The sequence below is a fragment of the Lithobates pipiens genome, unplaced genomic scaffold, assembly GCF_037356315.1.
Source record: "Lithobates pipiens isolate NorthernLeopardFrog02 unplaced genomic scaffold, aLitPip1_a1.2 Scaffold_19, whole genome shotgun sequence".
NCBI lineage: Eukaryota > Metazoa > Chordata > Amphibia > Anura > Ranidae > Lithobates > Lithobates pipiens.
Genome location: NW_027507764.1, coordinates 240,071,222 through 240,098,494, shown reverse-complemented (window position 1 = coordinate 240,098,494; position 27,273 = coordinate 240,071,222). Strand labels below are relative to the sequence as shown.

Here is a 27,273-nt window from a genome sequence, read left to right as displayed (position 1 = left end):
TCATTGAAAATTTACATTTTTATTCAAAAAAAAAAAAATCATCAAAATACAGGGAAAAGGGAATTGTGAGTAAACCCCAGCTTGGACGAGCACAAGTTCAACAATCCTTTGTTAAAAGTTAACAAAATCTGTACAAAAACAATATTTTTTGTTATTGTGGAGCTAAGTTTTGTGGTGAAGCTATCGCCTTGGTCCTCCTCTTCCTCTGCCACGGCCTCTTCCCCGTCCACGACCTCTTCCTCGGCCACGACCTGCAACTGATGGTGAAAATCGAATTAGGTATTTGGTCGAAATAGCAATGGCACAACCAACAAAGGCCCTCATTTTATACAAGCTATCATGGCAAATCAGAAGCTTAAACAAAAATCTGAGTACTATATCAGCCTTTTAAATCCATTTCCCTTCACGTAGCCCAGCCCACGCTATGCTATATCTTAGCAATAACCTCTGACATCACTACCTTCTACAAAATCAAACTACACTACTCTTATTGCAAAGCTTTTAATTAAAAATGTGTGTATGTATACATAGCAAAATATTATAGTACATTTACACCTTGCTTGCCTGTTAATATACCCTCCCTTGACCAAAAAAAGGGCTGCATCTGCAGTGCCCACATCGCTGCTCACCGAAAATTAACCTCTCAATACCCTGTCACACCCTGCCATTTTTTTTATTTCAGGCTTCCCAGCCTAGAGATGAGATGTGGGGTCTTATTGACCCCGTATCTCACTGTAAAGAGGACCTGTCATGCCATATTCCTATTACAAGGGATGTTTACATTTCTTGTAATGGGAATAAAAGTGATCAAAAAATGTATTTTTGGGGAAAAAAAAAATGTCAAAGTAAAATGAACCATCAAGAAGAAAAAAACGAAATAATAAAAAAAATTGAAAGCGCCCCTGTCCCCATGAGCTCGCATGCAGAAGCGAACGCATACATAAGTCCCGCCCACATATGAAAACTGTGTTCAAACCACACATGTGAGATATCGCTGTGAACGTGAGAGCGATCCCTATGGGGATTTTTAAGTAGCGATGTTTTGGCGCCATTCCACGAACGCGTGCAATTTTGAAGGGTGACATGTTAGGTATTTATTTACTCGCTGTAACTTCATCTTTCACATTATACAAAAAACATTGGGCTAACTTTACTGTTTTTTTTAAGCACAAAACTTTTTTTTTAAACGAGTTAGAAAAATTGCTGAGCAAATACTGTGCGTGATAAAAAGTTGCAACGACCACCATTGTATTCTCTAGGGTCTTTGCTAAAAAAAAAAAAACATATATAATATTTTGGGGTTCTATGTAATTTTCTAGCAAACAAATGATGGTTTTTACATGTAGGAGAGAAATGTCAGAATTGGCCTGGGTGCTTCAGAAAGCCTGATGCTGCTCCCTGCATGTTGGGCCACGCTGTGTTAGTCTCACACGTGGTATCTTCATACTCGGGAGTAATAGCAGATTGTGTTTTGGGGTATAATTTGTGGTATGCATATGCTGTGTGTGAGAAATAACCCTATATGACATTTTGTGGAAAAAAAAAAAAAAAATCTTGATTTTGCAAAGAATTGTAGGACAAAATTACAACTTCAAAAACCTCACCATGCCTCTTACTAAATACCTTGGAATGTCTTCTTTCCAAAAAGGGGTCATTTGGGGGGTATTTGTACTTTTCTGGCATGTTAGGGTCTCAAAAAAATGATAGGCTGTCAGTCCTTCGGGTGTGATCAATTTTCAGATATTGGCACAATAGCTTGTGGATAACTTTCACAAAAAACAAATATCCACCAATCTGTACTTATTTTTACCAAAGATATGTAGTAGTATAAATTTTGGCCAAAATTTATGAAGAAAAATTACTAATCTGCTAAATTTTATAACCGAAACAAAGAAAAATAATTTTTTTTTTTTTTTTTTTTACAGAATTTTCTTTCATAGCACAAAAAATAAAAAACCCAACGGTGATTAAATACCACCAAAAGAAAGCTCTATTTGTTAGTTAGTAATTTGTTTAAAAAAAAAAAACTAAAATGAGCTAGTACAAAAAAGCAAATCGCTACTGTAAATATTACAGTCACAATTCTACAGTAAAAAAATGGACCCATTACAGTCGGATTATCTGCTTTTTTTTCTACTATAAGGGGCTCCTTTTACCCTGTTTCCCCTAAAATAAGACCTAGCGTGATTGTCGGTGTTGGCTGCAATATAAGCCCTACCACTCAAATAAGCCCTACTCTGTTTCCTCAAAAATAAGCCTTACCCTGAAAAGAAGACCTACAAGGACTTTAACTAGGGCTTATTTGGGGGTAGGGCTTTTATTGCAGCTATCACCGACAATCACACTAGGTATTATTTTAGGGGAAACAGGGTAGTTTTTTTTAACCCCCATTATGTTACCAAACGTCTTAGACCCGGTTCACATCTATGTGTTTATTGGTGCTTTTTGCAGAAATGCACTAAGTTCATTTACATGGATTCCTATGGGACACGTTCACATCTGAAAGGGTCAGGGACTTTTAACGCAAAATAGTGCTTTATTGGTTTAATATACTTCAATGGAGAAGCTGCAGAAAAGCATGTAATGCGTTTTTGCAGCAATTTGTTTTTTAATCTGCCCCAAAAAATGCAAAAAATCAAAAACGTAGAGGAAAAAGCACTACAGAAACAGATCAAAAGCAAACTGCATAGGTATGTACCGAGCCTTATGCTGGCCACATGGATCAGTTTTTAGATGAGAATATTGAGACGAAAAATCTTACATTCGCTGAATGAAAGAATTTTGTTTGAAATTTTCACTTGTTTTTAACATTCTGTTTTTAAAAGGAATGTCATTTCTGAAGGAAAACCACATGCATGGTCTGAAAATTCCTTTGACTAAGAAGTTTTTTTATTTCCAAATTTTCCCATCACTGTGGTTGAAAAACGTCAATTTGACCCACTTTTTTTTTTTTTTTTTAAAGGTCATTAAGCGATCAAATCAATAATCTGCCAACTAATCGATTATGAAAATAATCGTTAGTTGCAGCCCTACATCACAGTACTACTTGCTTCTGAGAACAGGTGCATGTGGGATGAGAATCCCAAAAAGGTGGCATTTCTTATAAAACTCTTAAAAATATTTTTCAAACAGACAACACTTATAACCAGTGCTTACAGTATACAGAAGGGTTTTTGACTGGGGAGGGGGAGAGAGCAGAATCCCGGCAACAACTTAACTCCCCTCCTCCATTTAGGCTGTTTCAGGGTCAGTTAACCAAGTGTGCCAGACCTCATTTTCTTTGGGCAGCCCCGGTGTAAGTAGGTATCCTTGTATAGAGGAAGACTTATTCACCAGGCGTTTCCATTGCACTATGGAAGGGGGTTCTGACTTTTTCCAGTGCATAGCAATATTCTTGCGAGCATAAAAGAGTAATAGACTGATCACCGTGCATTTAGCAGTGGACAGCACTATGGGCTCAATGAGTCCCAGTATGCATACCTCCATAGCCAAAAGGCACAGTAGTCATGGTGACCTTTCCAATTAGATTCAGCACCAATTCCCAGTATTGTTGGACCTTTGGGCATCTCCAGAAAATGTGCGGGAAGTCCCCCGGTGAGCCCCCACACCGCCAACACCCCGGAGAGTGAGAGGGGTTCATCTTATGGAGTCTGTACGGGGTAGAATAGGCCCGGTGTACAATCTTAAATTGCACTAAGCGGTCTGGGATAGAGACCAAGGAGTTAAAAGGAAAGGTGGCATTTCTTTACTATACGAAGTGTCCACCACCATTTCCACTATGTTGCCTCACAGAGTAGCAGAACTACATTTAAATAAGACATCAGCGAGGAAGACTGGACTTACTAGACCACTAGAGTACATAAAAGGAATACTTTATAGTTGGCCTCCTATCAAGGCCTTTCTCGCTGAGATCTAATCCTGGTTAGGATTGCCAAAATCTACTCTGAAAGCTTTCTAGTTTGTTTTATAGGCTGCAGACAAATATGTAGAGTGTTCCACATATGGTGGACCTGGCCAAAAGTTAAGCTGTTTGAGAAAATATAGTGAGTGTAGAAAATAATACAACTCTCTCCCCCCCCCCCCCAAAATCACATTTTGTTGAACTGCAGCCTGAAATGAAGAAAAGCCGAGTTAGACTTACCGGTAACTCCTTTTCTGATAGTCTTCCAGGACAGCCCATGAGACCTAGGGTATGTTACCCCCCACCGGATAAAAGGGTGGTCCACCAGGCCCCATGTCAGTCTCCTCGAGAACCGTAGGAACGTCCCTGTGAAACATTCATAATACATATAACTTCCAGACAAAAACTGGGTGGGAATCCGGCTGTCCTGGAAGACGCTCAGAAAAGAAGTTACCAGTAAGTATAACTCAGCTTTTCTCCAAGCGTCTTCCAGGACAGCCCAGGAGATGAACCAGAACTTACCAGTCTAGGGAGGGACAACTGCCTGAAGGACCTTAAGACCAAATGCCTGCTCCTGAGCAGATAGGAGATCCAGGCAATAATGCTTAATGAAGGTCAAATAACTGGACCATGTGGCAGCCCTGCAATTTTTTTCCGGTAAGGCACCAGCCCTCAAGATGCAGACAAGGCTCTTGTGGAGTGCACAGTAACAAAAGGCAGAAGAACTTCCCTAATTTTGTAAATTTAAAGCTTGCTTTATCCATCTAGCCAATGTGACTAAAACATGTGTTCCTGAAAAAAGGACAAACAAGGCATCAGTTTTTCTAAAGGTCTTGGTGACCTCAAGATAGACGAGGAGAATCCTTATGCCTAAAAAAAAAAATAAAAAAAAAAAAAAAAAAAAAAACACAACTTTATCTTGGTCACCCTGTGGCGAGCTACAAAAAAGTTTGGCAGTACAAGGTCCTGAGCTCCGTGGAATGTACTGGCCACCTTAGGGGGGGGGGGGGGATAAATAAAAATGGATCAGTTCTCTAAACAACTCTATCCTCAAAAATCATGAGGAAGGGTTCCCTTACTGATAGATAGGGCCTGTAACTCACTTACCCCATGAGCTGAGGTAATTGCTACATCATTTTTTTTTTTTTTTTTTTATGTAAGTAACTTAACTGAAATATCCTCTAGGGGCTCAAAAGGAAATTCTACCAGAATTTGAAGCACCAGGGGCAGGTCCCAAGTCAGACAACTTCTCACCACTACTGGCGTGACACTAGAAATGGATTTGAAAAATGAAGCTATAGTGGGATTTTCCGGGAGAGAAAACTGGGAGGAAAAAAAAAAAAAAAAAAAAAAAAGAAACACACACTGATAGCCGCCGCCTGTACCTTGAAGGATCACGAGTTAATCTTTGATTTTCAGATAACCAAGAGTTAATTTTTCCAAACCTTGGAGTATATGGCCCGGACTGGTTTTCTGCAATTTACCAGTCTTTACTACTTTGTCAAAGAAACCCTGGGCGTTCCGTACGTTTTCTTCAGATACCAAGCTGTCAAGCTTAAGGAAACCACCTGTGGGTGTGACACTGGACCCTGCGATCGTAAGTCTTCTCTCATCGGAAGACTCAGTGGAGGCTGTAGCAGGGAAAATGGCCTCTTGGGCCAGAAAAGGGCGATTAGGATAAGATCTGTTTCTTTTAGAAGAAACTTCCAGAATAAGTCTGGAGCGGCAGGAAGGTGTAACAGAGGCCAAATGGCAACGGATTCGCCAGAGCATCGATCCCCACTGATTGATCTGCTGGGTTCAGAGAAAAGAACTTCTGTCTTGTGATTTGCGAACAGGTCCACTTCTGGACATCCCCATCTGTCGGTGAGATCCGCAAAGACATCGGGATGAAGGGACCAAATGTCTCCATCTACCCGGTAGCGGCTGAGATAATCTCCCATACAGATCTTGGTCTGCAAGACAAAATAAGTGACCCAAATGTAACATTAAGCCGCCTAACACTCCATAACACCTCATGCAGGAGGGAGGAAAATGGGTCCCCTTACACTTACAAGTATAGCAAAAGTGTGACAAAACACTCCAGGCTTACCTGTAAGGTGCTGGGAACCGCATCCACTGCCTGTGCAGGTACTGCAGAAGGATCCATCCCTGTCCTTCTGGTAGTCTACAGCCTCTGCTGCTTCTCACCATTCCAACTCCAACAGCCAGTAACCCCTGTTCGTGCCATTTTTGGAGACCGGAGCCAGTGTCTCTGGCGCCTGAAGAGGATGTCATATGCCCAGGAAGTGACCCTTGCTGGATACTTCCTGTGGGCCAGCTTGGAGCACAGTAGCCCCGCCCCCTCAAGCGTTGCAGCTTCCCCTTTCCCCTGCACATAGAAGCAAAGCTGTCAGTGGGGGAAAGGATACCGCCATGCTGCTATGTACAGCGCTATGGGACCCGACATCACCCTGGTCTTGGCCCTCTCCAGGCACTGAGAACAGAGGACAGCAGCACAGCCAACTTCCCCAAAGGAGATAGGTTAGCAAAACACCCCAAACAGCCATTAGAGCCCCTGCTCATAAGACCTAGGGGACCAGGTTCCAGGAACAGGTTACTCTCCGGCCAGAGGAAACACCAATAACTGACACGGGGGCCTGGAGGACCGCCCTTTTAGCCGGTGGGGGCAACGCATTTCCTGTCCTGAAAAACACTTGGAGAAAGCTTGTTTTATCCAGCTGTATTTACTCAGTGCATCTTGTAACATCCAAGTGAAAGATATAACATCAGAAAAAAAAGATTTAAAATAAACTCACCGAGTTGGAAAAAGGATCACTCTTGTGTCAGTATTTTGTTGGACCACCTGCCTTAGGTTTGTTGGGATATTTCTCTACTAACTTTGCACATCTAGACACTGCAATATTTGGCCAGAATTTTGTTGCAGAACTGCTCAAGTGCAGTTAAATTTGATGATGTTTGGGGACTGTAGTCTTCAAGTCATTCCACGGATTTTCAATGTGGTTTAAGTGGGCGGCACAGTGGTGTAGTGGTTAGCACGCTCACCTAGCAGTAAAAAGGGTCGCTGGTTTGAATCCCAACCACGACACTACCTGCCTGGAGTTTGCACGTTCTCCCTGTGCCTGCGTGGGTTTCCTCCGGGTAATCCGGTTTCCTCCCACACTCCAAAGACATGCAGGTAGGTTAATTGGCTTCTGTCCCAAATTGGCCCTAGTATATCAATGGGGACCTTGTATTGTTGGATCCTTGAGTGTGCAATGTACAGGGATAGGGACAATTGTAGACACTCACTCAGGTTGAACTGGTGTCTTTATTCAACCTTACTAACTATATAACTATGCAAGTCTGGGCTCTGACTAAGCCATTCAAAAACATTCATTTTTCTCCTTGAGCCACAGCGTGGTCATTTTTGCCATGTGCTTCAGGTCATTGCCATGTTGGAAGGTAAACCTTCTTCCCATTGACAACTTTTTAGCAGAGGGCAACAGATTTTCCTCAAGAATTTGATGGTATTTGGCCCCATCCATTTTTCCTTCTATCTGGACATGTGCTCCAGTCCCTGCTACAGGGAAATATTACCACTCTTGCGTTTTACTGTAGGAATGGTGTTAGTCGGATGGTGAGGTGTATTAGATTTTCGCCATACATTTAATTTTGGTTTCATCTGACCATAACACCTTTTTCCATGTGGCCTCAATCATCAAGGTGCGTTTTGACAAAGCTCAGTCATGACTATGTGGCCTTTGAGCGTTTTTTCTTGCAACCCTCCCATACAATCCACATTTGTGGAGACTATGCAATATTGTTGTTGCATGCACACAATGGCCCTCCCACAAATTCCTGCAACTGCTTCAGAGTTGCTGTAGGCCTATGACCAGTTTCCTCCTGGCTTTCATCTAGTTTGGAGTGATGTCCTGACCCAGGGAGGATCTGTGTTGTACCAAATACTTTCTAAAGTGATTGTAAAGGTTTTTTTTTTTTTTTTTTTTTAAACAACAAACGTCATACTTACCTGCTCTGTGCAAGGGTTTTGCACAGAGCGGCCCCGATGCTTTTTTCTGGGGTCGTTCGGCAGCATTTCTGGCCCCTCTTCATTGAGTCCCCCTACAGAGAGCAGCTTTCCATGGGGAAACTCAAGCGGACACGCTACCAGGTCCTGCTGCCACATCCATTGACAGACAGCAGGACTCGACCCCGCCCTCGTGTAACTGGATTTGATTGACAGTTTGGCTCTTGCTGCTATCAATCTATGCAATGAGGACCCGAGACAGCGGACACATCCTTAACGCTGGAACAATCAGGCTTAGGTAAGAAAAGGGGGGCTCTGGGGGGGCTGCTAGAGCACAGAAGGTTTTTCACCTTAATGCATTTACTTTACAACTCCTTTAATAATAGTCTGCACTGTGCTTCTTGGCATTGGTAAAGTCTTAAATCCATCTCCTGACTTGTGCCTTGCCACCCATAGTTGATTAGTTTGCTTCCGTTGCACTATCAGTGAGAAATGCTCCAGGAATGTGATTTTCATTCTAAGCTAATCAAAAATTACCACAGCTGATCAGTTTAAATTCAAATGGCTTTGTGTGGCACTGAAAAGATGATTAGCTACACCTGATTATATTTACAAGTCATTTTTAGGAGGGGGGGATGCTTTTTCTAACTCAGTAAGGCTGGGTTCACACCGCTGCGGCTGGGAGACCCGGATGTGATTCGCACCGCACTGCAGTGCAAATCACATCCGATCTCTGTGCGATGCGAATTCAGCCATACAGATAGTATGGCTGAATTCGCATCGCACCCGCTGCAAACTCGCACAGGACCCTTTTTTTGGTCCGCAGCAGAATCGGATCACATGGGTGTTCACACCATGCGATCAGATTCCTGTCCGAGTTTGTAGATCACACTGCGATATGCGAACTGATCTGGGGGTGTCATTAAGATTTCACTGACACTCCCAGCAGTCCGCATAGGGCAGTGTGAACTGCCGGCGGGAGGCATGCGATGCGGGAAAAGGCAGCGGATTCGCGGCGTTCCCGCATCGCTTCAGTGTGAACCCAGCCTAATTCGTTTTTTTTTGTTTTTAATGACATGTTGGTTATATATTTTTCACTTGGATCTTATAAGTTGCACCTGGTAAATACAGCTGGATAAAACAAAAAAATAAAAAAACACAAAAATCAAACACACAAACTTGTCAGTCTTCCTTTCAGGCTTCAAAAAGCAACAAAAGGATTCTTTTCTATACCCACTGTATACACTGATGCGCTCCACCAATATCAACATCCCCCAAACTGCTCCTACAGCTTTCTGTGGGAGATCACAGATATTCCCAGTCACCAATCTTTTATATGTTTTAGACCAGGTTCACATTGATGCAATTTGACATGTCAAATCGGCAGATATTGACGGGCCAATATCACCATCCGAACCGGGGCGCCGCCGACTTTGCAGCGCCACATGGATTCCCAAAAGTAGTTTCTGCAGTGCGTTTGGCGACTTAATTTGCGATTTCAATAGGCATCTGTGCAGGAACTCACACAGATGTCTCTGAAATTGCCCAAAAGTTGGACTGACATGCGGGTATGAAATTGTGTGAGTTCAGCTGAACACACACACAATTTCAATACCCCAGTAGTGTGAACCTAGGCTTAGTGGCGAAAAGGTCTGTAACTTCAGTATGGACAGTGGGACATTGTGGCGGTAAAACAAAATATCCTGGCTGGGGGGGGGGGGGGGGGGGGCTTTCATTTGAAGTTCGTTGCCATTTTTATTTACGTTTTGTATGTTGAGTAGAGTTGGATATGATCTTTAGTCTTGCATTGTGGCCCATTAACCGTTTTAGCTATGAGCCAAGCACTGTCTCAGGCCTACTCATAGACACCAGATTCAAACCAACAAATCCATGTAACGTTTTACTGTATATGTCCGTAGCATTCTATTGTATTTTTGAAGTGGCTGTACCAAAAAAGTGTCAAATATATATTAAAACTATGAAATTAAAAAACATTGAAACAGAAAATTAGTAGCATTAGTAAACACTTACCAGCTTCTCTTTTCTTAGACTTAACCTTTGGTTCAACATCAACAAGCAAGGTATCAAGGGGCAAACTGTCTGGTAGAATAAAGTATCGGATGTTATTGCCCCGTATACTCAAAGTCTCCAGCTGAACAGGTTCTCTGTTCTTTACGGTCATTTTGACAGCTTTCAAATGTGTATTCATGCTTACATCAACCCCTGAAAACAAACAGAAAGAAACAAAAGTTACACTATTGCAGGTAGAAGTACCCAAAAACATTAAGATGCACCATAAACAGTTCTCAGAAGCCACTTTTAAGTTACATTCCCGATCACTCCTTATAGAAGCACAGGTGAATTGTGTGGCATACCTTTCGTCTAGGGCAGGAGTCTCCAAATTTTAGCCAGTTTACTGTTCTTCGGGGGCTGGGCTGTGGGAGAAGCGAATGCCCTGGCACCAGTGCCCCATCATTGATTTAAATGGGAGAAATAGTACCCCATTGTCAATATCAATGAGAAGATTAGTGCCCCATTGATGGTGTTAGTAGGGGGGTGGTGCTCCAACATTGGTGTCAGTTGGTGGAATAGGTCCAGCTAAAGTCAAGCAAAGGGCCAAGGGCCACATCTGGCCCCCGGGCTGCAGTATGGAGACCACTGGTCTGGGGCTACAAGTTTGAGCCAGATCTCTTGCCACAGAGAGATTTGTAGTGAACCTATGCTCAGGTGATCACATATTTGAACTTTAAAAACAGGCCCTCATTTACCTCTATCTTTAAGCGCCGTGAAGAAATAAAATTTCAAACTTTACAATCCAAGCACATTATTTTTTTGTTGTTAGAGAACAGAAGCCCATCTCAGCCCTCCAATCATTAGGTGTTGCAAGCTGCTAGAAACTGACTGAAACCAAACTCAAGTCTTTGTTGGGACTTTGAGAATGAATAATGTCACATTAAAATCAGGTAGAGAGGTCAGAAGTGGCCTGTTTTTAGCCATTTTAGGGTTTGTCAATAATATGTAAATAGTTCAATGTCCATTGTCTAGGCGGAGGTGGACTCAAAGCACTAGTCGCGTTGTCAAAAAGTAGTCAACTTTCTCATTAGCAAAAAAAATTGGCAAGCATAAAGATGAGGCCAAACTAATGGCTAGATGGGTCAGAGCATCTCCGAAACTGCAGCTCTTGTGGGTCTGCAACATACCAAAGATTGTCCAAGGAAGAAAAAACATTGACAACAGAATCATGCACGGCCAAGGCTTATTAATGCACATGGAGAGCAAAGGCTGGCCCTTGTAGTCTGATCCAATAGAAGAGCTAATGTAGCGCAACATCCTGAAAAATGAATGCTGAAGCCCATAAAAAAATAAAATAAAGGGGTCACAGACACTCCGATCCGAATGTACAGGATTTGATTACCTCCCTCTATATCCTCCCCAGACTGCTGTCTGGGTGGCAAAAATACCCTGCAGTCTTGGTCTGAGAGTTCTGCATGATCTCCTGGGGGATACGAGAGATCTTAAGTAAATACTGGCATCTTCTATTGGGTGACCCAAAGATTTCAAAATTCTTAAAGGCTCACCCAGAAATAACTTTTAGGAAATCACGCTCAATTAGAGACACATTGGTTAGGAGCCATTATGTCCCTCCAACTTCTATGCCTTCCAAATTGACTTTGGGGTCTAGGCCGTGCCATAAATGTAGTTTCTGTCGGCACATTTTTGCCTCTGATTCAATTTTATTACCTAATGGTCAAGTGTACAAACCCAAATTCTCTGTCACTTGTATATCGGTGGGCATCGTATACATTATGATGTGTGAATGCGGTGCCTACTATGTAGGTAAGACAAAGAGGCCTTTCTTTCACCGCATCAGGGACCATGTCTCCCTGGTGCGTGGAAAGAAAATGGAGACCCCCATTAGTCGCCATATGGGCCTCTTTCACAATTTTGACGACACTAAAATGCATTTTTTTGCCTTGGAACATGTCAGTCCAGGTGACAGAGGGGGTAATTACAATCAGATTCTTCTGCAACGAGAGGCCCGCTGGATCTTTGACCTTAGGGCCACTGATGCACCGGGCCTCAATGAAGCTTTCAGTTTCAAACCCTTCTTATAAGTTTTTTTTTATTTTTTCCTTCCTTCCCCTTGTTCTGTCTGTAAATCTCTCTGAATTTGCCAAGCTCCAATTTTCCAATGGATTTTTGAATATTTTAATAATTACTTTATCAATCTAATTTGTAACTGGAAATTTGTCGCCTATTTTTTTTAAATTGGGTCTCTGTATGGGCGCCCCGGGGAACTGGAAATATTTCTGCTGTGACCTGTCAATCAATCAGCGTCTCAACCCTTTATGTTCCCCATATCTAGGGGATTATGTTTGGGCTGTTCACTGGTTTCTTGTATTTCATTTACTCATCATATCTTTTTTATCAATATTTGTTTTGGTTTATTATAGTTACATTTCTAGATTCACAACAATTCTTTCTTGCTATTCATATGCGTGACTTACATTCTCCTTATTATTTTTTGATATGACTATGTTGGCTTGGTTAATGCCAAGACGGAATTTTATTGTTTGTGAGTGGCCTGTTTACTTTGATTGCCCTCATTCAGTGAGCACCTTAGTGAATAGTCATAGAAATAAATATGCAGAATATGCTGTTGGAGGTATTTTTGTGTATTTTTATGTTGGCCATTGATCTGTCGGATTAAGGCAGGTCACCGGCCCTTTGCTAGGTGTTTAGGCATAAGCGCACGGCAACATCACTCCTTCGGAGTTATATGTCCTCCGCACTGAGGATATTTGCCCTCTATCAACTTGCCCTCTTTAAGTAGGCCATGTATCTCTCTATTAATGGCCGTTCTTGCCTCGTACGCTATTGCGGAACATTGCTGGATAACTGTACCAGCGTACTGTTCTGTTCTGGAGTTTCCAAGATGGCCGCCGAAGCTTCGACGCGCAATACGCTCTATGCGTTGAGCCGCGATGCGATATCCGCGCATGCGCACTTCTTCTCAAGTGCAAGATTTTCCAAAATGGCCGCCGAAGCCTCGGCACGTAATACGTCCTATGCGCGGAGCCGCGATGCGTTATCCGCGCATGCGCACTTCGCTCTAACTGCAAGAAGACCTGGAATTAGCCCTTCCTCCTCCCCCTTGTTTATTTCCGCCCGCAGCTCGGCGGTGACGTCAGACGCCACCAAGCTGGAGAGGCATAAAACCCCTCAATCCCATCAGTTGCCTCTTTGCAATTGTGGGAATTGGATGCAGAGTTTGCACACACGAGATAGCCAATGAATGGGTAAGTTGACTGAATATTTCGGATTCCCATTAGGCGACAAACTCCATTCTGATTCGTGCGTTTTTCGCTATAACAAATACAGAGATTTTCTTAATACTGTCTTAGAATGACTTTCGTCTAATATTTTGAATTCTTTGGAGCATTGGCAATATCGGTGAGATCCTCATCACTTGTATTTATCTCTTTAAAATATATTGTGTATAATATATGTTGTATCCTATGTATCTGTTTTAATAACTCAACCTACGCAAAAATTATTCATATTAATTGTTTGTTATTTACCCTATTGACCATCGTTACTCTATGCACTAATTGACAATAACATTCTTTTATCATTCATTACCCTAGTTTCGTTGGCCGCTCAATCAGTTTTTCCTGAAGAAGCCCATCCCTGGGCGAAACATGTTGAGAATGATTGCAGCTTGCCTTTTCTTCACTTCTCTTGTTCGGTGAAAAATGGGATTAAATATGAATATGTTTTCCCTTGTAAATTGATGTCAAAGCATCGTTTTTATGAATGTTTAAATTTAAATTTGTGTATAGTTTGAATAAAATTGTAATATTTTATATATCAAGATTTTTTCCTTGGTAAATATTTTTTGATTGGATACCGTTAAAGTCCCGGGGGTTGGTGATTCCCCAGCCCTCTTTTGGCCCCTTTTTCTCTGATAGATAGATAGATAGAATATATATATATATATATATATATATATATATATATATATATATATATATATATATATATATATATATATATATATATATATATTTTTTTTTTTTACTTTAAACCATTTTGCCATCACAAGGGGGCTATGTGATAGTATTGGACAAGTGATAGATAATTTTTATGCACAAATTAGGAGTCAATTAGTCCCCAAAGGCCTCCCCTGCAGCTAACCAAGCACAGATCGTGCATTTTCCTGGCCACAGCAGTCAGAGGAATGACAGCCGAAATTGAAAATGCTCCTCTGCTTTATACGCGGCAGTAAAGATTGGGAGAATATCCATTCCCCAATCTCCTACTTCTCACCATTCTGAACACAATTGTTGTGGTTCTGGGCTTCCGGGAAAAGCCCAATAACCATGGAGGGGAGGATGCCATACCATCAGCAGTGTAAAAGTAACTGAATGTGCCACACCACCAGCTCAAATCACTTTCACATTAAAGCTAGAAGAAAGAACTCAAACAAGTGCATGGAGCTGGTCAAATTCTTCATACAGACCTACAGAAGTGCCTGCAGGTGGCCAAGTCAGTACAGCATACACACCTCCTTTCTCCCTCTCCTATAAGCTTAGGTACACTTCAATGACCATAAGCTCTGATCAGTGGATTACAACCTGCTGATCAGTTATTAACCCCTAATGTGACCAACCTCACCCACCCCTTCCTCTCCACTTAATCTAAAACTGCCCCCCCCCCACCCAAACCGACTCCCCCTGCAAACCAGCTTCCTTCAGCCACCATCATTAGCCGGTATCCCTCCTCTTCCACCAACACCAGCTTCAGGTGCTGCATGGAGCTTGGGTCCAGATGTGTCCCCCCTCGCCAGTCGGATCACCCCCCCCCCAAATGCCCCCACACCCCCTGATCTATGGCCGCTCTGAGCAGGATCTAAAACTATACTGCTGCTATATGCCCACTGACATATTGTAACCGCGAGTGTTACCATGTAACAGGCTGTCAGTCCTCATTTATTCAATTAAAGTGCTACAGAGAAAATGGATTATCTTCAGTCTCTGTCTCAAAATGAGATGGGGGGGGGGCCTGTTTAGACCTCGGCTATCTCACCAAAGACTGTGGACTTGGATTTTGTAAAAGCTTTCGATACAGTTCCCCACACATGGCTAATGTGTAAGGGAACGGCAACAGGCACGGAAAATAGGATTTTTATAACAGCTTACCTGTAAAATCCTTTTCTTGGAATACATCATTGGACACAGAGCCCTAAGTATTTACTTAGATGGTTATAGCTACCTTCAGGTGTTGACACTGGCACACCCAATACAAGAAGTTGACTCCCCTATATAACCCCTCCTTCCAGGAATACCTCAGTTTTTGTAGCCAAGCAATATACTCAAACCCCATAAAAGAGGGGCGGGACCTCTGTGTCCTATGATGTACACCAAGAAAAGGATTTTACAGGTAAGCTGTTCTTATCGTCTTTATCGTTATTTGTGGGCGGCACAGTGGTGCAGTGGTTAGCACCCTCAGCTAGCAGTAAAAAGGGTCGCTGGTTCGAATCCCAACCACAACACTACCTGCCTGGAGTTTGCATGTTCTCCCTGTGCCTGCGTGGGTTTCCTCCGGGTACTCTGGAGTGTAGAAGGAAACCGAAGACATGCAGGTAGGTCAATTGGCTTCTGTCCAAAATTGGCCCTAGTATATGAATGGGTAGCTTTGGATTGTGGGCTCCTTGAGGGTAGGGACCATCGTGAGTGTGAAATGTACACTGATAGGGACAATTGTAGACACACAGGTTGAGCTGGATGGACTAGTGTCTTTACTAACTAACCTTACTATGTACATCATAGGACACAGAACCTTAAGTATTTACTTAGTGGGACGTCCCATAGCAATGCTACTTGAGGGGAGGGAGACAACCCGTAGGGCACCCCCCAGACCTTGAGGACTTGTACTGCTGCCTGCAGCACACTGATATACTCATTCCTACTTACATCCACTTGGTAAAAGTTTTTGAATGTATGGACCGAAGACCAAGTTGCGGCCTTGCAGATCTGAGCAAAGGAGGCCTGGTGACGCACTGCCCAATAAGCACTAACCGCTCTGGTAGAGTGCGCCTTAACTTGAATAGGGGTAATCTTACCCCTTAAATCATAAATTTGAATTATAACTTGCCAGATCCACTTAGCAACAGTGGATTTTCGACACCTGTCCTTTTTTAGGACTCTGACAGAATAAATAAGACATCAGTCTTACGAATCTGAGCAGTTTTTTTTTAAAAAGATTTTTACTGCTCTCGCAACATCAAGGCAATGCAGTGACTTCTTCCCTGGAACATGGTTTTGGGAAAACCGATGGCAGGACAATATCTTCATTTAGATGAAAGCCTGAAAACACTTGGCAAAAAGCCTGGATGAGGGCGCTACACCACTCTGTCCTCATGAATAATCAAATATGGCTCTTCACAAGAAAGAGCAGCCAATTCTGAAACCCTCCTTGTTGAGGATATAGCAACCAAAAATATCAGCTTCCTATTTAGAAGGACTAAGGGAACATGCTGTCATGGTTCAAATGGTGTTTTTTGTAAAACTGACAAGACTAAATTCAAGTCCCAAGGGGTTAAATGATTTAACTGGCGGATTAATCCACATCACCCCTTGCATAAAACCCCGGACTAAAGAACACGTAGCAAGCAGTCTGAAATAAAACAGATAAGGCTGAGACTTGGCCCTTAATACTTAGGGTCAACTTCATCTCTACTTCCAATTGCAGACAGGCAAGGATTATGCCTATAATATATCTCCGAGGGTGCCAACCCTTGGATTCACAAAAGGAAACGTAAGCTTTCCAAACTCTAAAATGCAGCTCTGAAAACTGGTTTCCTTGCATTGATTAAAGTTGAGATAACAGACCTGGAAAGCCCACGCTTCTTCAGAATGTGGGTTTCAATATCCAAGCCGTTAAACTTTGTAAGCGTTCGTAAAGTAGGATGGAATATCCGTCCCTGCGATAGCAGGTCTGGCCTTAGTGGGAGAGGCCAAGGACCCTCCACTGCCATCTTTACGATCTCTGTGTACCAGGACCTTCTGGGCCATGCTGGTGCTACCAGAATTACCGGCTTTCTCTCCAGCTTGATCCTGCAAAGAAGTCGAGGCAGCAACTGAATCGGGGGGGGGGGGGGGGGGGCCCCAAGCGTAGATCAGTGAAAACTGATCCCACCGAGTTAACATCACATCTGTTCCATATGCAAGTGGATCCCTTGTTCTGGACACAAAGTTAACTTCATGTTGAATCTGGACGCTAGCAGATCTTTGTCCAGAATCCCCCATCTTTCACAAACAGCCCAAAACACTTCAGGTGAAGAGACCAGTCCCCTGAGAATAACTGCTGGCGACTTAAGATAGTCCGCCTGCCAATAGGGATGGGACATTCCTTTCTGCCCAAGTTAGGATATGGTTCACCTCTCTGAGCTGAGAGACTCTTGGTGCCCCCTTAGTGATGGATATAGGCCACAGTCATGGCATTATTGGATTGAATCTGGACTGGACAATTCTTCAAACTGGAGATCCAGGTTTTCAGAGCCAGATACACTACACGAATCTCTAGGATGGTGATGGGCAGGGCTCTTTCGAGTTTTGACCACTATCCCTGGACTGGTCTCCTAATATTGCTCCACAGCCTGAGAGGCTGGCATCTGTAGTTACTAGTTTCCAGATTATTGGTCTGAAGGATTTCCCCTTCAGCAAACCCTGGCTTCGTAACCACCAACTGTGGCTTTGAGGCACTCTTGGGGACAGCCGCATTGGAAAATCCAAAGCTTGTATTGTCTTGTTCCAAGCAGAGGATTCTGTTTTGCAACAGTCTTGAATGTAACTGAGCATAGAGGACTGTTTCGAATGAAGCTACCATCTTTCCTAACAACCTCATGCAAAGGCGAATTGAAGGATTTGCTTTTGACCTGACCATCTGTACCAGCTCTTACACGAAGCTGATCTTTGCTGGAGGCAAGAACACCCTTTTCTGGGTTGTATCTATGATCAGGCCCAAGTAATCCAGCCTTCTTACTGGCTTTAAGGAAGACTTCTCTAGGCTGAGGATCCAACTGAGACTTTCCAGGTAACTGGTTGTATTGCGTACGTTTTGCTTTAAGCGAGTCACTGACTGGTCTATTAACCCTTTAACGTTCTGCTCCAATTTGGTACCGCACATTTTAAGTCACGCTAACTCACCGAAAAATGCGGACTTTAAAGGGTTAACAATAGATCACCTAGGTACACCAACACGGTTATGCCCTGTGCCCTCAACCTGGCTAGAGGTGGGGCCAGTATTCTTGTGAATACCCGTGGTGCCGTGGCTAGCCTAAAGGGTAAGGCCGCGAACTGAAAGTGCCGTTCTACTTTAAATCACAGAAACCTTTGGGGAGTGGGAAATATAGGGACATGCAGCTAGGCGTCCCTGATGTCGATGGACTCCAGAAGTTCTCCACCTTGTAGGATGGAGACCACTGACCTAATGGAAACCATTCGAAATGAGCGAATTTCTAGGAACCGATTTAGATTTTAGATCCAGAATGGGTCTGACATCTCCATTCAGTTTTGGTGCTGTGGGGATCTGTATGATTACCCCTTGAGTCAATTATCAGTCTAATACTTGAAACGGATTGTCCTTTCACTGGATCCTTGGGAAACGTTTGAATTTTAGAAAATGAGATTGTAGAAACTCCCAAAACTCTAGTTTGTATCCTAGAGTCACTGTGGAGAGAGCCCATCTGTCCTGAGTTTCCCTCTGCCAGATTTCCACGAAATGCAGAAGTCTTCCCCCCACCTTGGTGACGGGAAACGCCTCTTCATGAAGAGGTCTTCGTAGTCGGCTCTGTAGTCTTGCGGCCCCAGGTCTTCCTTTGATCATCTCCAAATAGTTGCTCCCCATGAAATGGGAAACTAGACAGGTTTCTGCAGGGTTCTTCAGCACACCAACCCTTTAGCCAAAAGGGTCCTACGCATATGTACTAGTGCAAAGCGAGACACCTGGCGACTAGAATCCTTCATAGCATCTATGGCAAAACATAATGCTTTTGGTAAATCGGCCAACTCGCTGGCCTGTGCAGGGAGCTTGTTAAAAGACCAGGAGGGAGAAAAAGGAGGGAGCGGGAAAAAGGAGGGAGCGGGAGAGAAACCAAACTGATAACAGGCATGGAGGAGCTCAGCTATGAGGAAAGATTGGAGGCACTAAATGTATCATCTCTTGAGAAGGAGACTAAGGGGGATATGATCAACATTTATAAATACATAAGTCAGGGGTTGCTTGGAATCTAGGAGCCAGCTAAAAAAGTTAGGAGCCAGGTCCGTGACGGCGATCTGGACCTGTCCCTGGCCTGACATGGAGACGAGTGAGGGGAAGATAGCCCCCAGCCCCCCAACTGTCTCCAAGTCATTGTCCATAGCTCTTAGAGGGACATTTGATTTGTTTTATTTTTTTCAAATGACGATTTTTTTTTAAATTCCATTTTAGTGTAAATATGAGATGCGAGGTCTCTCTGACCCCAGATCTTATATACAAGAGGACCTGTCATGCTTTTTTCTATTACAAGGGATTTTTACATTCCTTGTAATAGGAATAAAAGTGAGTTTTTTTTTTAAAAGAACAGTGAAAAAAGTAAAAATAAGTTAAAATAAAGAAAAAAAATTTAAATGCACCCTGTCCCGCCAAGCTTGCGTGCAGAAGCGAACGCATATATGAAAGCAATGTTCAAACCACAAGTGAGGTATCGCTGCGATCGGCAGAGTAAGAGCAATAATTCTAGCCCCAGACCTTCTCTGTAACTCAAAACTTGCAACCTGTAGAATTTTTTAAACGTCGACTATGGAGATTTTAAAGGGTAAGAGTTTGTCGCCATTCCATGAGCGGGCGCAATTTTGAAGCATGACATGTTGGGTATCAATTTACCCAGCGTAACATTATCTTTCACAATATAAAAAAAAATTGGGCTAACTTTACTGTTGTCTTATTTTTTTTTTTTATTAAATAAATTATTTTTCCCCAAAAAAGTGCGTTTGTAAGTCCGCTGTGCAAATATGGTGTGACAGACATTATTGCAACGACCACCATTTTACTCTAGGGTGTTTATTTATATATATATATATATATATATATATATATATATATATATATATATATATATATATATATATATATATATATATATATATATATATATAATGTGTGTGTGTTTTAAGTAAATGGAAGGAGATATCTCCATTAGCATTGCTGGTTGGAATTCCAACGGCCACCACAAGAGGGCGCCAGATTCCAGAAGGAATAGGATCACAGAAGGCCTCAAAGCCAGGGGCTCAATTACCGGCTGCCGGCGGCACGGCCCGACGCTGACACGCCGGGGGGGGGTCCACGGAAACAGGATACCCCCAGCTGTGCTGCCCCAGGCGCCAGGTCGCTAATTAGTCGCCAATGCGACCTGGCGCCCGGGTTTTGTCGAGCCCTGACATAAGTGGTCCATATAGTGAACTTGGTGTTGAGGACCACTCTTCACACCTAGAGGAAAAGATATTTCATCCCCAAATACAGAAAGGTTTCTTCACAGTAAGAGCTGTGAAAAATGTGGAGTAGACTCCATCCAGAGGTGGTTCTGGTGGTATTTATTCACAACTCAGTTTTTTTTTTTGCGTTCCAAGTGAAAAAAAAAAAAAAAAAAAAAAAAAAGAGGAAATTTGGAGGAAAAATAAAATGATCATGGACAGATGCGTGCAGGTGATCACGGACATGTGATTTTAGTGGGACATGTGTTTTTATTATTTGGGGGCACGTGTGTTTTGGGAACGTGCGTTTTCACTAGGTTGGTGATCACTGTAAAAAACAGCTCATACTCACTGAACACCAACTGGCTGCAGCAATCTGCTCTCCTCACAGACAACTTCCGTGTGAAGAGAGGAGAGACGAGTGCCTAGCAATCGGCTCTGTGTTTAAATCACATGACAGCTGTGATTGGACACGGCCAATCACAGAGCCCTCCTGCCAATCGAAGATGCGCCACGTCCCGGTGACACGAGCGCATCGGGAGCTGCGCAGGCAGGCGCGATCCCCCCTTCTTCTGAAGGACATTCCTGAATGTCCATTCCGAAGGAGAGAGCACGCACCCACCCGGCCGTGTTAAGAAAGGCTTGGATTCTCTCCTAAAATGTACATAATATAATTGGGTACTGACTTTTATAGGTAATGTTGATCCAGGGAAAATCAGATTTTCCCCTGCTGTAGCAAACTGGATCATGCTATGCTGGAGTTTTTCACCTTCCTCTGGATCAACTGTGGTTATAGGATTGGGTACAGGGGATCGTATGATTTTTTTAAAATTGTTATGGTTGAACTAGATGGACTTGAGTCTTATTCAACCTATGTAAAACCCAAATAGAGTAAGAAGAGGAGAAAGAACAAATACGGGGACAGAAGTGTGCCCAGACCTGACCAGTTTTTCAAGTGTTCTCACTGGCTGTGAGAAATAGGGCTTGATTGCTGTTCCCCAAACAGGTCCTTATAAAAAGGAGTTGTGAGGGGAGATGGCACCACCAGCCTCTCAAGCTAATGTTATGACATCACAGTCCTGGCCTCACACAGCCTCTACTATGTACATTTTCACCTTTTCTAAAAAGGGACTCCACAATAGGAAATGCACAGATGACATGATACATGTAGTCATAGGGCATATCTGTTTATCTACCCTCTGAAAAGAGAAGATGGAAGCAATGTCACTTCCCTCAACTACTTTGGCCGGAGAAGCAGCTAGTGGAGAGCAGAGGAGCCAACAGGGGTTTAACCACATGCCTACAGGGCACTTTCACCCCTTTCCTGCCCAGGCCAATTTTCAGCTTTCAGCACTGTCACACTTTCAATGACAATTGCGCGGTCATGCAACACTGTACCCAAATTAATTGTTTATCATTTTCTTCACACAAATAATGCTTTCTTTTGTTATCCACTTGCCGACCGCCTCCTGTACATATTTGTCAGCAGTTTAAACGGCAGCAGTTGCTGCCACAACCGAGGTATCCATCTTTTCGGCTGGTGGTTCTGTTAAGGATAATGGTGGTCTATGTGGCGGATTCACCGCGAGATCACCGTTATGGGTGGCGGGAGAGGGGCCACCCCCCTCCCGCCGCTTACCGGAGCTGTCGGCAGTGGCGGAGATGACCGGGACCTGTTTGTGGCTGGTTATGGAGACAAATGAGGGGCAAGATGGCCCCCACCCGTCTCCATACGCAGGGCGGAAGCAACGTCAATACGTCACTTCCACCCATACATCTTAAAGGGACACTTTTCTGTTGTCATTTTTTTCAAATTTTTTTTTTTTATTATTGCATTTAAGTCCAAATATGAGATCTGAGGACTTTTTGACCAAATATATAATATTTAAAGAGGCCCTGTCATGCTTTTTTCTATTACAAGGGATGCTTACATTCTTTGTAATAGGAATGAAAGAAACACAATTTATTTTTTATTTTTTTTAGACCATGAAAAAATAAACAAAAATGGTTTTAAAGTGCCCCGTCCTGACGGGCGCATGCACAGAAGCGAACGCATACGTGAGTAACAGCCGCATATAAAAAACGGTGGTCAAACCACACGTGAGGTATCACCGCAATCGTTAGAGCGAGAGAAATAATTCTAGCCATAGACCTCCTCTAACTCAAAACATGCAACCTGTAGAATTTTTTTTAAACGTCACCTATGGATATTTTTAAGCAGGGCTCGACAAACCCCAGGTGCCAGGTCGCCAATGCGACCAGAAATCGCAACCTGGCGCCTAAGCTGCCACCAGCCCACTCACTATTGATGCCCCAGACATGCAGCGCATTAACACCGACTGCCATCGTCCTCCCTCCTCCACACTCAGCGGTGCTGCGCCAAGTGTGTGAAACTGACAAGCAATGGAGAGAGGAGGATCTGTCAGATTTCAGCTTGATGTCGGGATGGGCAGGGCCCGGCCGGGGTGGGTGGGACCCAGCAGCTATCAAACACCAGCCAATGGGATCTGAGCGGGCCGCTACGTGTATGCGGCCCCGCCCTTTTCTTAAGCAGCTGCTGAGTCTCGCCCACCCCGACATCAAGCTCAAATCTGACAGATCCCGCCTCTGTTACTTCACCCCGGCTGGGTCCCGCCCATTCCGACATTAAGCTCAATTCTGACAGCTCCTCTGTTACATTTCAGTAACAGAGTGCTACGTGTGAAACCTGCCAGTGCCACCTGCCACCGCCAATCAGTGCCACCGCCATCACCAACCTGCCAGTGCCACCGCCAACCAGTGCCAACTAGTGCCACCGCCAACCAGTGTCACCTGCCAGTTCCCAACCAGTGTCACCTGTCAATGCCATCTGGCAGTTAAACGTCCCTGCCAGTGGCAACCAGTGCCACCGCCAATCAGTGCCACCTGCCAGTCCCACTACCAATCAGTGCAACCTGCCACCACCTACCAGTGCAACCTGCCAGTGCCACCACCAGTGTCACCTGCCAGTGCCATCTGCCAGTGACTAGTGCCACCACCAACCAGGGCCACCTGCCAATCAGTGCCACCGCCAGTAGTGCCACCTGTTGCCAGCCTTACTCTTTCTGGTCAGCCCATAACCCTGATGTAACAGCGTTTAATTGGAGTTATTGACTGGGTGCTCCATTGTGAGTTAGGGATAGGGGTTGAAAATGAGTGGCCTTACACCGGGAGCTGACAATCCATACCACTCAAAAAAAAAAAAAAAAAACTGGCTCCTAACTTTTTTAAACTGGCTCCTAAATTCAAAGCAAATTTGTCAACCCCTGTTTTTAAGGGTAAAAGTTTGATGCCATTCCACAAGCAGGCACAATTTTCAAGCATGGCATATTGGGTATCAATTTCCTTGGCATAACACACACACACACACACACACACACTACACGCTGACAGTATGAGGCGACAAGAGCCGATCATGTGCACTTCCGTGTTTACATGTGACTGGCTGTGATTGGACACAGCCAATCACATGGTTAAAGAGCCATGGATCGGCTCTTTACAGAGATCAGGGTTGTGCCGTGTCCTAGAAACACGGTGCAGCAGTGATGCGCTCACCATGGGCGAGAGCGGCCAGTCTGGGGCAACATCATGATATCCACCCAGAACGAGAGCCGTACTGTCCCTCTCATGCACTCTTCAGTGTGGTTGAGCATCATGGGAAATGTAGTTCCAAAACATCTGGGGTGCCAAGGTTCGCCATCACTGACCTAGAAGGTCATTTGTTAGCAACAACATTAAGGCCTCATGCACCCCGGATGTTAAAGTAACGTTATAAAAAAAAAAAACACACCAGTAGCTTTGCAGCAAGTTTAACGTTTTTCCATGTTGCGTTTTACATTTTTTTCAATGGATCAAAAACATCAAAAAACACTGGTGAACCACATTTTTGAGCGTTTGACATTAAAGCATTTTTACAGCTGAAAAACTCCTCTCAGAACCCACTAGTTTTGGGGTTTTTTTAAAGCCAAAAACGCCACAGCCAAAAACTGCTGATAACAGCCTATGTGTGCATGGACACATAGGATTATGATGGTGTGTGACTGTAGAAAAAAATAAAAATAAATGTTTGCAGCCAAAAACAGCTGCTGTAAAAACTTTCAAAAATGTCCTGTGTGCATGAGGCCTAAATGTGTAAAAATAAAGGAACGTATAGTATAACCAAGAAAAAAAAAAATACAAGTGTGCACATATGAGGTATTGCCGGCAATGCTATTGTGAATTCTTTAGCAAGGAACATACATTCTACATTAATAATTATACTACCAAAATTAGTGTACACTGTAAATTGCCTCCAGCATTGCTCCTAGTTCTTGCCAGAGGCTGCCATTTTGCCGAAGCCCAGAGACTCCAAGCAGCACTAAGATAAGGGTACATGAAATCTTACAATGGGGACCATAAATCTTGTGACAACCAGGGATTCCCTTCACTTTAACAGCGTAGACAGCTGCGCGCAGGCGGACTGAGCGCGGCATTTCCAAGAATGGAGCTGCCGCGCGTGTCGACTCCCGTGCGCATGTGCGGGAGTGACGTCATCGCGGCTTCGCCGAATGACAGTGGCGGAGCTGCGAGACGCCACCAGCAAGATGGATGCGGCAGACTACAGGGGACAGCGGCGACTTCGCTGGCTCCTGTGTCAGGTAAGTGACACATAATGGGCTACTATGCGATGCATAGTAGTCCATTATGCTTTGCCTTTGCAGGGAATGAAAGAGGAAGTAAACCCATCAGGGTTTACTTCCTCTTTAACTTTTTAAGGTAACCAGCTGGCGATTGGTTGTTAGGATGCAGGGTAGTTCTAGCAACAGATCATCAGCTTGTTCATATGAAAAGTTACTTCCAGCTGCAGCTCCCGCCCTCTGCCCAGCGCTCTCCTGTGTTGTGTAGTGGGGGGCAGAGCTGTGGGGGTCTTAAGTGAAGTGGGGGGCGGCTGTTGTGAGACGTGTTGCAGCAAGGCTGCAGGAGGGGCTGTGATGTATGGAAAAAGAAAGGAGAGGGGTGGCTGCCCCCTAGTACATCAAAATGAGGAAAAAATGAGGAATATGCTGACCAAATTCCTCTAAGTGTACCTTCCTTAAATTACATTGCAAAAAGTAAAGATTGTAAAAACATTTTGGTTTAGAACACAAAATATTGCTGTGTTAGACCCCCTAGTGCAAGGGCAGAGCTGCAGGAGGGGTTGTGATGTATAGTGCAGGGGCAGGGGCGGGGGGGGGAGATTGTGATGTACGGTGCAGGGGCCGAGCAGCGGGGGGTTGTGATGGGTAGTGCAGGGGCAGAGCAGCGCGGGGGGGGGGGGGGATTGTGATGTACAGTGCAGGGGCAGAGCAGCGGGGGGTTGTGATGGGTAGTGCAGGGGCAGAGCAGCGCGGGGGGGGGGGGGGGGATTGTGATGTACAGTGCAGGGGCAGAGCAGCGCGGGGGGGGGGGGGGGGGGGGGGGGGGGGATTGTGATGTACAGTGCAGGGGCAGAGCAGCGCGGGGGGGGGGGGATTGTGATGTACAGTGCAGGGGCAGAGCAGCGCGCCGGGGGGGATTGTGATGTACAGTGCAGGGGCAGAGCAGCGCGGGGGGGGGGGGGATTGTGATGTACAGTGCAGGGGCAGAGCAGCGCGCGGGGGGGATTGTGATGTACAGTGCAGGGGCAGAGCAGCGCGCGGGGGGGGGGTTGTGATGGATAGTGCAGGGGCAGAGCAGCGGGGGGGGGGGTTGTGATGGATAGTGCAGGGGCAGAGCAGCGCGGGGGGGTGATGGATAGTGCAGGGGCAGAGCAGCGCGGGGGGGGGGGTGTGATGGATAGTGCAGGGGCAGAGCTGCGGGGGGGGGGGGGGGGGTGTGTGATGGATAGTGCAGGGGCAGAGCTGCGGGGGGTGTGTGATGGATAGTGCAGGGGCAGAGCTGCGGGGGGGGGGTGTGATGGATAGTGCAGGGGCAGAGCTGCGCGGGGGGGGGGGGGTGTGATGGATAGTGCAGGGGCAGAGCTGCGGGGGGAGAATGTGAATGGAGGGATGATCTGAAGGGGGTGGCAGAAGACAGACATTGCTGTGAAGGAGGGTTTGTGATATAAGAGGAAGGGGGCTGTGATGTAAAGGATCAGTCATGGTACAGATATACAGCTTGGACCTCTAAAAACTCTCATTCAATAACCCTGCCTTATACTAAAGTCTTATCCGTGCAGTGTTTACAAACGTAGGGATCTGTCAACCTGCGTGTATTGAGGGCCAGCACCGATCAGAAGAAAGGCTTGTGCCCAGTAATGTGTGGTGGGGCAGGAAGGGGCTGCCATTGTTCTTTCTCCTCAGCTCAAATGGTGTATTGTATATGGGACAAAGGAATGCCGAGATCCGCCATGGTTAGACCTAAGCCATGGAGATGCTTGTGTCAAGATATTGTGTCCAGTCATAGAGCGCTGTCCTACCTGTGATAGTGCCGTGCACCTGAGTCCCATTCTTCAGCTCCACCGTCACCGTCTCATGACTGAGTTTCATCAGGAACCTGCAACACAGATGAATCCAATGAACTCCGGCTATCAGCCGATATACAGCCCGACCTCCCCCGGCATTTTGTGGCGCCGCCGAGATCCCAGCAATCAGCAGCAGCTACAAATCTCCCTTCCCGCCGTTCACAATCCACGTCCATCTGCCCCCTTCCCTCACATACCTGACCAGCTTCATGTCGGCTCACAAGCAGCGCACCACACTCTCCTTCACACGTAGCCGATGGACCTCACACTTTTACCAATACAATGAAAAATGATGGCAAAGCCAACGTTCAGTAAAACTAAAACACAAAAAGGAAGCCCGCGCTGTACCGGAAGTTAAAGTAGGTTTGGG

At 44.7% G+C, this 27,273-nt stretch overlaps 1 protein-coding gene across 1 annotated transcript; it reads right to left on the bottom strand.

Moving 5' to 3' along the window:
• Positions 1–27,273, bottom strand: SNRPD1 (small nuclear ribonucleoprotein D1 polypeptide). The gene is made up of 4 exons (XM_077491840.1): positions 27,101–27,273; positions 26,859–26,935; positions 9,942–10,133; positions 1–257 (listed from the first exon to the last, which is right to left on the bottom strand). The coding sequence occupies exons 1-4, from the start codon at positions 27,112–27,114 to the stop codon at positions 181–183; spliced, it is 360 nt and encodes a 119-aa protein (XP_077347966.1). The 5' UTR covers positions 27,115–27,273; the 3' UTR covers positions 1–180.

What these genes read in the sequence shown, in the direction of transcription:
- SNRPD1 (XM_077491840.1), bottom strand. An exon ending in GGTGCACGGCACTATCACAG is followed by an intron (nt 10,134 to 26,858) that starts GTAGGACAGCGC and finishes GTTTGTTTTCAG; the next exon opens with GGGTTGATGTAAGCATGAAT. An exon ending in GTCTAAGAAAAGAGAAGCTG is followed by an intron (nt 258 to 9,941) that starts GTAAGTGTTTAC and finishes TTTCACCATCAG; the next exon opens with TTGCAGGTCGTGGCCGAGGA.